A 13,608-nucleotide genomic window follows, 5' to 3' on the forward strand; every position below is an offset into this window, starting at 1 on the left:
AGAATAGAAAATTTCTTTCAGATTGACAAATGACCTGGGTAAATTCTTAAAGATCTATCAGAAATGCTCAGTTTTTGCCTAAAGCATATAATGAATAGAACCGTCACAATCATTTCTTCCTGGTCCAGTGAATATAACAATTCTAAAAGAATTAGCCTGGAACTACATTTCTGTCAGAGATGTTGTTGAATTTCAAGTGGAGAATCAAAGAATTGTGTTGACCTGCTAATCTGCTTGTTGATTGATCATGGAAGTTTGAGGGGATTAGTTGGGGAGGGCAGTAATACACCTTTTAGAATGCTAAACATTTATATTTAAAACTTGAATATGTTGGTCAGAAGGTAATAGATCTAATAAGATTGTAGGCTTTAAGGGAGTACAGTTTATAACATCAAGGGGACTATTAGTTTAGGAAAAATCTGAGTCTTTACTTTAAATTCATTTTTCCTGGAGGTGAAAAAATGTGGACAACTCAACAATTTGTATCCATGCTGTGGATGTACCAATAACATTAATACAAGGTTTTTGTTTTTTTTTTTTTTAAATTGAACATGGCCTTATAAAATAACTGTCATTTCTACATTCTGAAGTGTGTTCATCAAGAGAAAGCAGAGTATTCTCTGAAGAACTATAGTTTTTGATGCTGCTGGTATATTTCTTTTGGTCAGCCTAACATAGACTTTTGCTTAATCCATTAAGAATTGTGGTAAGTGCAGTTGATACATTCATACACCAACATGCACAAACATAAGATATTTACATCTTTAGATGTTTAAGATACTCTCCAAGAAAATGACACTAAATGCTAATAATATAAGGGCTAAGAAATATAAGTTCCCCAGAGAAAATGAATACCACAGGAATTTTTAAGAAGTATTAAAGCTAGACATAAGTTTCCTATTTTCCTGGGAGAGACTATTCTGCAGGTTACCTTGGATTCAGCATTGGCCAAGATAAACTTTACCTTCATTACCTTATACCTCAGTAAGTAGTCTGAGACCAAATAAATTGAGTTGCTGAGAGTGAGACAGGGAGAGAAGACAATTTAGTAAAACACTTATCTAGAGGTGTAGAGAACCATTTTAGGTCATTTAACTAACAAAAGTCACTAAAAATAATGCTTTTTAAACCAAACTTAGAGCAGTTAAGGTCTACAGGAAAGGCTACATGACATGTGAGGTTCAAAGAAAGTAATACCCAAGATTGCTTGCAGGATTTAGATGTTAATGTGCCTGGTTTTACTCCCAACAATGAGGATGTAGAAGTATGACCTACAGATCATAGTTGGCTCAGTTACTGGTCACCAAAGTAATGCTGAGACTTAAGAACAGAAACATTCCTTTTTTTGGTAACTAAATGATAATACACATATATAAAGCATTTAAAAAGTCTGCTACTATAAAATATAAGTTTTTTTTATGAGGCTGGAGGTTTTATTGAAAAGAATGAGTTGGTGAAAACTCTAAAGAATAGCAGCAAGCCTGCTGACCACCAAGCACTGGCAGCAGCTTCCTGGCAGCAGGAGGAACATGGGTGGTTTGCATTTGGAGTGGCATTGTCCTTGAGTCTCTTGCCCTTGGGATTTTCACCAAGTAGAAGCACTAAGTCAGGTTCCTCCTTGACTATGAGGCACCCTGGGCAATTCTCACTCGACTTCTTATCTGGGAGTCTCCTTTTCTTCTACCTTCTACCCTTTTTGAGATGTAGTGAGCTGAGTGGTCCCCAGTTTGTGTAGACCAGATGGAATCTATAGCTTGATACAAGTGACTTACCCTTTTTTACTATTGCTACTTGAGAAATCTTCAGATCTTCTTTTCCTTATGGAAAAGATGGTGGAGAGCAAGAAAATATTTCCTGCTTCTAAAGTTCTGGGTGGAGAGGAACCATTTGGAAACCTCAAGTTGCATTTCTTTTTTTTTTCCAGTGTTTCCTTTCCCACCACCACCAACAACAAAATATTCCTAAATGAGAGTCTCAAATCTTAATCTTTCCCTTACCTTCTCTCCCCCAAATCCTCCCTCAAACATATTTAATGTTAATAAGCAGTGCAGTTACTTTGCTCTCCAGCTTGGGAGTTGTTCCAATTAATTTTTAGGTTATAAGTACATTCATACTTAAGACTGTTTTTTCTTTGTTTTTAAGGGTATGTCCCTTGTAGTAAACTGAAATACTAATAGAAAAGTAATTCATAAATCATTCCAGTACAGCAGTCCATCATCTCTAGAAAGCAGAGGGGCTTTCAGTCAGCAAACGGCAGCACTTGACAGCTCCAGTAAGAATGATTATCTCTCACTTTTTCCTTGTTTGTTCACCTTCTTTCAGGAATTTAGAAATTGAATTTAGAGTGTCCAAAGATGCAGATAGGGAAATGCTTGACATGGGAAGACCACTGTGCCGCCAGCTGAAAGAACTTGACATCATTCCATTCTACTCCATCAATGAGAACTAGGTAGAGAGGGAAACAAAAGCTTAGGTTTTCAAAAATGTAAGTCAAACCAAATGCCCTGCCCCAGTAAACTTCTGATTAATATCTTTGGCCCATGCCATTCTAAATGTGAAATAATAAGAATTTTTTTAGTGTTCCATCTCATTTTCATAATCTGCTACCATAGGCTAGACATGAATAGAGAAGAGGAACTCTGAAGTGCATAATACATGATTAAAAATAACAGGACAATCAGTTTTTTCTGCTTCAGGAAAAGAAAGCCATTTTGTTAACTTTCTAATATAATTGTTCACATAGGGTGTTAATATTCACCTTTTTCTGAAACCTCAGATATTATCATCAGTCAGTACTTGTTGGATATAGTATATGAAAATAGAGATATCACTTGTCTGTTATACCAAGTACTATTATTCTTCTGGGGAAATCACATAATTACATAACACTTAAAACAATCCCAAGTTACCTGATTTGCTAGGGATTTTCAAAATGGTCTTCCTTCCATGTCTAACATTAAAAAAAATTATCATCACACAATTTTTCCCCTAGAGAATTATGGATTAAAATGTAATATCTATTAGGTGAAATATTAAGAGAACACAGCAGGAATACACTTTGAATAGCCTTAAAAAGTATTATCACCTAGAATATGATTAAGAGACTGCCTTTGATTTTGGCTCCACTGACTTTTTTCAATGCCACCTCTTGGAGGAAATACTACTAGGGGAAAACAAGCTTTGGCAGGTCCTATCAAGTTAGAAAGGTTTTAAATTGAGATATAGTGAAATATTTTTTCTGCCATGCAAGGACAAGCTCAATTTCACAGAAGTTCACCATCAGTAAGCTAGCTACTAAATAAGGATGTTTTGATGATGGCAGAGGGAGAACTTTGATATTAAGTTAGAAGAATTTTCAAGTACCAATAACAATGACATCATAGTGCTTTCAAAATGATGAAGAATTGAGGAAGATACAAAAGAATAGTAAAAATGTTTACTGCAAAATGTTAGGAACTTTTAACTATTCTGGAACCACAGATCTCTCCAGAAGTTTGTACGAGTTTTTATTAGTAGATAGTTCAGAACTTACCCCGTAGCATGTTCTGCTGATGTTTTGCAGTGCAAATCAACCTACTAATTCCTTCAATACATTGACTCTTTGACTCAATTTCCTTGTCTTTTGTTTTCTTAGGTAAAAACATCACTAGGAAAAACAAAACAAATTTTATATAATGCATCAATATTTGAATTCTGATGCTCAGGTTTATAGGTGAGAAACTGTGGCTAGGTACTGATAAGATAGAAGGCACTTTTCTTTTCAATACTATGAAATGAAATCATAGCAATGGAGGGCAGAGTTGGTAGCCTAAAAAAATAAACAAGGTGACACCCAATATTCACAGTTATTTAATTTGCAGTGGAAAATGTGATGGAGCTAATTTATATTGGGAAGATAAGTTAATGTGCTTCATCCTTGTTGTGGTCTGTAAAAAAGTTGTTTTGGGTGGTCTAGTCCATCTGCTCAAAAAGTTGTCTATGTTCTAGATATACCTCTACTTTTTGCCTGGTACCTCCTCCTTTTTGCCCTGTGCCTTCTCTGGAACTTGTCTAGATAATTTATACTTCCTTGCCTATGATCTTAGAGATTGGAACAAATCACTCACCTATAAAACACCTGAGGAGGCCTGATGGATCAGGACCCAAGAGTTCCAGTTGAGTATTGAAAATTTACTCTTCTTGCTTGGTATATGCTAAACATCAAAAAATCTGAGGCTCCCTGGCAACAGTCTTTTGTATCCACTCCTTGTCCTGCTTTGACAGTCCAATTCCCAGTGTTTGGGGCTAGGGGATTGATAGATCCCATACTAGGAGAGAATCCTGTCCTAGTACTCTTCTCTTGGTGCCTGCCTAGCCCTCTATTCTCCTTTGGATGTAACCAGTTAAAGTCATGTGGCCTCCACTCAAACAAAAAAAATCCTATTATATTCAACATTGAATAGCTCATCTAATTCTTCTTTGAAGATTACCTAGTCTTAGCAGTGGTCTCCAAGGACCTTAAATAGGGCAATAAGTTTGCATAATCAGTGAGATCACATGTCCAATCCTGTACAATTTATTGCTACTTTAGGATGATTGGGTAAAAAAGTGTAGATGATTTAGCTCAGCTCATCCCCACTACTAGATTACCACATGAGTTCATGCCCTATCCATAGCACTACCTTTGCTTTGAAAAGTTTAGCACATAATAGGGTATAAGTTTATAACATGGGTTCTCCATCTTTTTTGTGTCATAGACTCCTTTGGTATTCTGGTAAAGTTTATGGACCGCATCTCAGAATAATGTTTTCTTTATTTAAAAAAATTCATAACTAGAGGAAAATGCTGAATTTCAGTTAGAAGTTAGGGAAAAATGAAGATGTAAATTCACAGAACCTTTGAAACTTATCTATGTGACCCTAGGGGATCCATGAGACCCTATGCTAGAGGGATAAAGATTGGACTGATAGATTAAAGTACTGGATAGTACATATGTATAATTTAGTCATATTTGCATAATTCCTTATGGAGATGAAATGAGTTCTGATTCCTTCTTTTACAAAACTGTCATTTCTTTTTGTATTTTGATAAATGTTTTGTTTAACTTTGCATCTTACTGGATAAAATATAACACACAGCAGTGTTACCTGAAAAACCTTATATTTCAGTATAAAGTAAGATCTTCGAGGGAAGGCCCCAGTGTCTAGACATAATGCCTTGCCTGTAGTAGACAATAATGCTTTTTGAACTGAATTCTTAATATACCTCCCACTATTTTCTTTTTTAGTTATATTTTATTTTTTCATCAATCAAAATCTACTTTATCTCACCCCAAAATCCCCTTGCCCCAAACTGAGAACAAAAGAAAAACAAAACCGGCATTATAAATATATATAGACAAGAAAAAGAAAGGTTCACATTAGCCATCTTCTATACATACAAATGTATGTATATATATATATATATATGCAGAATGACACATTACATATATAAATCTCTCTGTGTGTATATATATATTGCATTGAGTTCTTCACTTCTCTATTAGAAGGTGAATATATTTTATCATCAGTTCTCTGGAAAAGTGGTTAAAGTTTCTAATTCTTTCAAAGTTGTTTTTTTACCTTATTATTGTCATTGTATAAATTATTCTCTTGGCTCTGTTCCCTTCCCTCTGCATTATTTCATATGTCTTTACAGCTTTCTCTGAAACCATCCTCTTCATCATTTCTTAGAACAAAATAGTACCCCATTACATTTATGTACTTGTAGAGACATTCCCCAGTTTATGGGTACTCCTTCAATACTCCCATTTTTTGCCACCTTGAAAAAAGCTAAAAATTACAAACATGTATAGTTAATTTAAAAAAATTTCCACATTGTCCATGAACAAAAGAATTTGAGTTGTTCTACATTCTAAGTCCTTCACCTATAAAAATTTTTTGTATATCCTTTGTTAGAATCCCTCCCTTAACATATCCTTCCTTTAATTTCCTCTTCTTCTTTTTCCCCTTTCTTATTTCCTTAATGAGGAGCATTTTTATATATACGTGTATATTACATGCACGTATGCATTCTTTCTTCCTCTGACCAGATTAGATGATAATAAGTTCAAGGTTAAGCTTTCCTCATCCCCACCTCCTTGATACAGATATCTACCTGCACATCCTGATTATGGGAGATATTTTTTCCTCTCCTCTCCTCTTCTTTCCTTTCCCCTTCCTTTCCTTTCTCCTTCTCTCCTCCCCTAACCCCTAGGAATTCCTCTTTTCCTCTCTTTCCATTCTTTTCAACACATAATGGAGAAGGGAATAAGAATTTATATGGCTCCTGCTATGTACCAGGCACTGCTAAACACTTCACAAATATCTCCTTTGATCTTCACAATAACTGTGGCGGGTGCTATTGTTATCTTCATTTTACATTAGGAAACTGAGGCAAACAGATTTTAAGGGATTTGTCCAGGATCACATAAATCTAAGGTCACATTTGAACCAGAGTCTTCCTAACTTCAGGCCCAGTTCTCAATATTCACTGTACCACCTGGAATCACTACCAGACCCTATCTAATTAGACTACCTCTTTTCTCTGATTAGGGTCAGAAGGGATATATACATCACATTCCATTTTAGAATATAAGTAGTTTGTCCTCGTCTAGTCCTTTATCATTGTTCATTCATGTTTTATCTTTTTGTTTTCTTAACTCCTGTTATTGAACCTTAAAGTTTACACAGTTCTTGGTATTTTCACCAGGAATGCTTAAAAGTCCTCCATTTCATTACAAATTGATTTTTTTTAATCTTGTAGAATTATACTCAGTTTGGTTGTGTTAGTTATTATTGGTTATAAGCCTATATTCCTTGCCTTCTGAAATAATTGCATTCCAAGCTCTCTGCTATTTCATAGTAGAGGTTGCTGAATTGTATATGATCCTGGCTCTGGCTTGGTACTTGGTACTTGGCACTCTGGCTACTTGTAGTATTTTTCCTTTGACTTTGAAGCTCTGGATTTTGGCTACCATTATCTGGGAAGCTGTGGGCATTTTAGTAGGTGACTAGTAGATTCTAGTAGGTGCCATACACTAAGATTTGTTCTCAAGCTGAACTGCAAAACATTTAAACTCTACTGCAGAGAGTGAAACTCCAGTGAGCCAAATTTAAAATTTAAGTGACAAATATGTTTGCCTAAAAGACTATTTTACAGAAAATTCATGTAAGGCAAATGCTCACACAGATCAGAACGGATACAAGACACTCAAGTTTTCTCTGAAGATCTCTGGTAATGATTATGAGACAAGGGAGACACTGGCATTGAATTTATTTCCTTCTTTCCTTCCTTCCTTCCTTCCTTCCTTCCTTCCTTCCTTCCTTCCTTCCTTCCTTCCTTCCTTCCTTCCTTCCTTCCTTCCTTCCTTCCCTCCCTCCCTCCCTCCATACTTCCTTCCCATGCCCATATCAAAGAAGGTGTTGTGCTCCTTGAGCAAAGCAAAACTGTAGTTCAAAAGAAATGCAAGATATGGAAATTTAGAGACCTTTTATCTCAAATGTTCTAATGGACTGTTTGTGCTCAGCCTGTGGTAGAACCTTCCAAGCTCATATTGGTCTGATCAGTCACGAATGGACATACCATATACTGGAGTGTGATATTATTTTGGTTGAAGGACAACAAGAAACAAATGGTAGATTCCTTCTCTTTGCAATCTAGTTCAAATATATTTAGGCAATTTAAAAAATGCTTTCTTGAAATATAATGTCTAGATTCTTTCTTTGGGTCATGGCTTTCAAGGAATCCAATCATTAATTTTTTCTCCTATTTACCAGTTCAGTTATTATAAAATAACTTACATTTTCTTCAACTTTTTCAGTCTTTTGACATTTCTTTTTGTCTCATTAAGTCTTTAGTTTCTTTTTGGTCCATTCTAATTTTCATGGAGTTTGATACTTTGGCAAGGTTTTGAGGCTCCTAAGCTGAATTGTTAATTATTTTTCCAATTCTTATTTCCTTCAAAGCTCTTATTTCTTTTTCCATTATTTTCCTTTTACGCTCTCATTTCACTGATAAAAATCTTTAAAAATTCTTACTTCATTTGTTCTAGGATTCTAGGTGAATCTGTGTCCCTGCTCTGTGTGTGTGTGTGTGTGTGTGTGTGTGTGTGTGTGTGTGTGTGTGTGTATGTGTAATCCCCATCTTCTGTCTCAGAATCAAAGTTTTGGGGTTAAGTTACTTGTGAAGTGTCTATGGCCAGATTTGAAACCCTGCTTTGGTTTGCTTGTAGGGTATTTGGAGTTGTTCCTTTTTTTTTTTTGGGGGGGGGTTTGTGTGTTGAGTTTCTCTGTCACCATTAATAACTTTGTGTGGTAGGATTATTTTTTTGTTTTATCATTCTTATAGTCTATTTCTGAACTTTGAACTTGATATTAAGGCTGGGCTCTGTGTAGGTCTAGACAGAAGGTCTGTGGGTATTCTTGTTGTTTTCATGGGGTATTAAAGTGTTGTGTTGTTTTAGGAGCAGCTGAGGTTATTATACAGCTTCAAGGTATCTTGTGCAAAGTCTAGGGCAAGCCTGATAGATAGTACCTTTAGTTTCAGTTCTGCAAGTTCATAACTCAGCTTTGGGTATATGAAACAGTAGGCTTGTCTTAGCCATTATCAGCTAGTTTGGAAGCTCTACTAGTTAAGAATAATAGAAATGTAGGCTTCTCTTTGGGATTCTCTTTGGTATTTCCCTTTCATCTGATATTCCATTCCTGCCCTGATTATTCTTCTATTGGCTTCAGATTGGGCTAGAAGCTAGAACTGACACCTTGCTTTACTTTTGGGGCTCACAACTTCTCCCCAACCTAAAATGCCACCCTTGAATCTGCAAGGTTCTCCTTAGTCCATCCTAGATCTGTTACCTAGTACTGTGGAGTGGGTGACAAAGATGCCAAATGCATCTATTCAGTGCCCCAGGACGGGTCTTGAGGTGTCCTGGTTTTGTATACAGGACCTCTTCTTTTCCTGGTTCACATCATCTCCCTGTCTTGGTATGCTCTATCCGCAGTATACTCTTGGCTAGACTGCCCCCAATGTCAGAAGACTTCTCTGTCTCTTTATGCTGACCTGAGCTGAAAAAAAAGATTTGCTGTACCTTTGTTGTGAAATTCTTGATCAGGATTTGGTTTGGTGCAATTTCTAGATGTGAGTAGAAGGGTTTTGGGAGAGTAGTTTGTTGATCTCCCCACCACCACCCTTCTTTCTTTCTTTCCCTAGTCTTCTATTAACTTTTTGACATTTACTCTCAAATTAGATCTGTCAGGGCATATACATATTAGACTTTCTTTTTTTAAAATCACAAGTTCTAAATTAGAGCAATGTCACCCCCCTAGGGTTTCCATCATTTTAATTTTAGAAACTAGTTTCTCCTTATTGGTCAGAATCAGGTCTAGAATAACAGTTCTCCTGATTGGCTCTTCCACTTTTTGAAGGATTAAATTTGAATTGAGGAAAATTAGATCATGAACTACTCTGATTTTGATTTGTCAAGAGGAAGAAATTCAGACAATATATGGATAGTTGAAGTTTTCCATTATGTATATATTAGAAATAATCCGTGTCCCCAAACAACAACCTCTGAGCTTACAAAGACTGGATTTAATCTTCAAGGCTTTTAATAAATTATTCTCTTTGCCTTGTTTTGCTCTGATCCAGGGTTCTCTCTGGGAGACTCAGAACACAACTCAGTTCTCATTTTTGAGAGATGAACTCTGGTGGAAACACTAAGTTAACAATATTGGAAATAAGGTAGTCTTTATTTTGCCTCATAGGTAATACAAAAATATAAAAGGCAGAAAAATTTATAAAGGTTAGATACAAATTTCATTTAAACACTACCTTCCAATGATATCTACCAGGGCCCCATATAGTTTTTAGCTTTCAATATCCCTCCCCCTGAAATTTGAACCCTCTTGGAGGAGGAAGGAGTTTATGACTTTTAGGGGTTACATACAGTTCCCTTCCCACTAGACCTGTACCATAATAGTAACTCATGGTACTATCAGGAGACAAAGTCCAGGTTTTGCTCTTGCAGCTCCAAGACCACATGCTGGATTCTTCATTTATCAATTCTTGCCACTACTTCTTCATCCTCCTAAGCCAACTAGAGTACAGGAACGCCTATTGTTTGGCCATATAATTATTCTTTGTCACAGGTGACATCTTTGGGGTTAAACATCTTTAATTTTAAAGTGTTCCTGGGGTAATTGTGAAAACACTTTGGCATGAGTATTTTGCCAAAACCAGGCTTACCTCCACTAGGCACTTAGTCTGTTTACAGGTTTTTGATTTGTCCTTACTCAGCTATCTGTATGTCCTTTAGGATCTCACTTCTGCTTTCTTTTATAGGTCTAGTACAAAGGGGTGACTGCTCTATAGTAGCCTAGGGAAGTTATCCTGACATTAATCCTTAATTACTTCATAGGGTTGGACCTATCAAGGAAGCACAATCAGAGTTCTTTACATACAACCAAAGTTCAAAAAAATCCCTCATCCTTTGCAGAATTTGAAAAAAGCTTTCCTCCTAACAAGGCTGTGAGGTAAGAGGGAAAAGTCAAAGAGAACACTGGTTTTCAACATGAAAGAAAAATAAAGTCACTGAAATGGGGGAAAAGACAATGTGTTCAGTTTGGTACATTAACTCATTCAGTTAGTATTTAGTACCTGATGTGTTAGGCACTATACTACATACAAAGCCAAATGAACAATTTCCAATTTAATAATAATAGTAGTAGTAGTAGTAGTAGTAGTAGTAGTAGTAGTAGTAGTAGTAGTAGTAGTAGTAGTAGTAGTAGTAGTAGTAGTAGTTAGCATTTACATAGCACTTACTATGTGCCAGGCACTGTGCTAAGTACTTTACAAATATGATCTCATTTGATTCTCACAACCCTATGAGGTAAATGCTATAATTACCCCTATTTTACAGATGAGAAAACAGGATGAGAGCTATTAAAATTACTTGCCCAAGGTCACACAGATATTAAGTATCTGAGGTGGGATTTGGACTAAGGTGTTTCTCAGTCTCTTAGATGATTTCAAGGGAATTTTGGTATAGTAGTCATACTGAATTTGAAGTACTTAAAGAAAGACTTGATAAAGATGTGGGTCTGGAGCTTAGAGAAGTTGGGACTAGGGATATGCATTGATAAGTTATTTGTAGAGAAATGGTTGTTGAAAGAATGAGACTATCAGCTCCTTAAGAGGCAAGGATTTTTTTTTTTTTGCCTGCTTCCTTTCTCCTTTTTTTGGCCCATAATAGGTGCTTAAATGCTTATTGACTTTAAGAGAAAAAAAGAGAAGGAAAGAGAAAAAGAAGAGGGCCAAAAGATCTCCTTTGGGGAATCATCTCTGCTAACATGTCATGAAGAGGATAAGAAACCAAGGAAAAAGACAGAAGAGTTGTTGGAAAAAGATAAGACAGGGTATAAAGAAGAAGGTTTGGCAAATAGTGTCAAATGCAGTAGCAGATGAAAATAAAGATTAAGATAGGATTTGACAATACTCATTGGACAGATAATAGTGGAAGCAAAAGTCAGATTACAAGCAGGAAAGACTGAGAAATGAAAATGTGGAGGAATTGGGGACAGCCACCTTTTATAAGAAGTTCAGTAATAGAAAGGTGGAAATGACAATTTGGTTAGGGTGGAAGGGGCAAAGAAAGAGATTTTTATTGCTGTGATGACCAAAGAATGTTTGAGATAGTAGGGACAAAGAAGATGGGTGATAATGCTGAGAATTTTTGAGAAGAGGAGAATTGATATTCTCTAAGATAGTCTATTTTCAGTAAGTAGGTGTTTAAGTCAGCAATGACAAGTATGATGAATGGGGAGTATATAAAGAGTTGTGTATATAAAGAGATGTTATATAATGGGAAGATGAAATGGTTTGGGAATGTCTCTATGAAGAATGGGAAAAGAATCAATCATGTCCTAAGGCAGATCCAGGTTCTGCATTGGTATATAATGTGCACACTCCCTTCTTACCTTTTTTGTTTTTCTCCTTTGTTACAACGGTCATTGACATTGTTGGAGTGGCTATTGTCTCACCACTGCTAGGAAGCCTGCTAACCTGGAGAGACCGAAAAGTGCATTTCAGTGTGTTTTTGGCAGTGAAAGGATCTTTCTTTTCTGTGTCTTTCTTTTTTTCCATGGGCTGAGCAGCAATCCAGTAATCTACTTGTAGCCCCATTAATTCAACACCAGCACTCTGACTAGAAAAGAAAAGGGGGGAAAAAGCTAGTTACTTTACCAAATTATGTATTCTTTTCCAGCTTCTAAATAGTTGCCCAAATATGACTTAAAATAATTTAAAACATTTCAAGCTTTATAATTTAAACAATATAGTATAGTTATCAATATCTTAAAAGATTTTACTTCTGGAAAATGCTATAAATCAAAGATTATCAGTAATATAATGCTTTGTAAGAAGAATAATGCATACCCTAGCCTTTTTATCCCACTTTATTTTTTGACACACATTCTTTAATTCCTATCATGAAATTATACTTTTACCATATTGGACAATAAACATAACTTTGACAGACAGTCCATTTTTCCAAGGTAAGACCTACTTAGAGCTCATAGGTTTTCTTTTTTATGAATCTGTCTCTTCCCCAATCTACACCTCCTCTGCTATTAAGAAAATTAGGAAAAACAAAACAAAATATTGAAAATGAAAATGAAGTCCTCAATACGTTGTTGTATAGTCTGGCCAAACAAATCCCCACATTGATCATCACTTCTTTATCAGGAAGCATGGAAGTAAGTGGTGTGTTTTATCTTCATTCTTTTGGTCTTGTTTCTATCATTGCTTTGTTTAGAATTCTGAAGTTATTAAAAGTTGTTTTTCAGCTATTTTCAGCAATACAATGATCTAAGAAAATTCTTAAAGACTTGTGATAAGAAACATTATCTACCTCCAGAGAAAGAACTGATAGTCTGAATGAAGACTGAAGCATAGTTTTTTAAACTTTATTTTCCTTGTGTCTTTTTTTTTGGGGGGGGTCCTGCTTTTTTTTTCCATAACATGCCTAATAGGAAAATACATTTTGCATACCTGCATATGCATAATCTATATCAAATTGCTTGCCTTCTCAATGAAGAGGGAGGGAAGAAAAGGATTGAGAGAATTCAGAACTCAAAAATTTTTTTAAAATCCTTATCTTCCATCTTAGAGTCAATACTATGTATTGGCTCCAAGACAGAAGAGTAGTAAGGGCTAGGCAATGGGGGTTAAGTGACTTGTCCAGGGTCACATAGCTAAGAAGTGTCTGAGGCCAGATTTGAACCTAGGACCTCCCATCTCTAGGCCTGGCTCTCTCAATCCACTGAGCCACCCAGCTACCTTTGGAACTCAAAATTTAAAAAAATGAATGTTAAGGGGGCAGCTGGGTAGCTCAGATTGAGAGCCAGGCCCAGAGACAGGAAGTCCTGGGTTCAAATTTGGCCTCATACACTTCCTAGCTGTGTGACTCTGAACAAATAACTTGACCCCCATTGCCTAGCCCAGTGATGGGCAAACTACAGCCAGATGGTGGTGGTGGTGGGGGTGGCCCTGAAATCTTCTATCCAGCCTCATGACATTATTCCTAATCTGATG

At 36.1% G+C, this 13,608-nt stretch overlaps 1 protein-coding gene across 2 annotated transcripts in view; it reads right to left on the bottom strand.

The window, feature by feature from the left end:
• Nucleotides 1–1,410: 1,410 nt before the first annotated feature.
• The window catches only part of PACS2 (phosphofurin acidic cluster sorting protein 2), a 373,380-nt gene continuing 361,182 nt past the window's right edge, over nt 1,411–13,608 (bottom strand). For both annotated transcript variants that reach the window (XM_044664723.1, XM_044664722.1), the window contains exons 22-24: nt 11,994–12,220; nt 3,533–3,646; nt 1,411–2,445 (exon numbers count right to left, since the gene is read on the bottom strand). In XM_044664723.1, coding sequence (XP_044520658.1) covers nt 2,327–2,445; nt 3,533–3,646; nt 11,994–12,220 — 460 coding nt within the window. In that variant the 3' untranslated portion in view covers nt 1,411–2,326. The remainder of the gene's footprint in view (nt 2,446–3,532; nt 3,647–11,993; nt 12,221–13,608) is intronic.

Source organism: Gracilinanus agilis, chromosome 2 (genome assembly GCF_016433145.1).
Source record: "Gracilinanus agilis isolate LMUSP501 chromosome 2, AgileGrace, whole genome shotgun sequence".
In the NCBI taxonomy this organism is placed as follows: Eukaryota; Metazoa; Chordata; class Mammalia; order Didelphimorphia; family Didelphidae; genus Gracilinanus; species Gracilinanus agilis.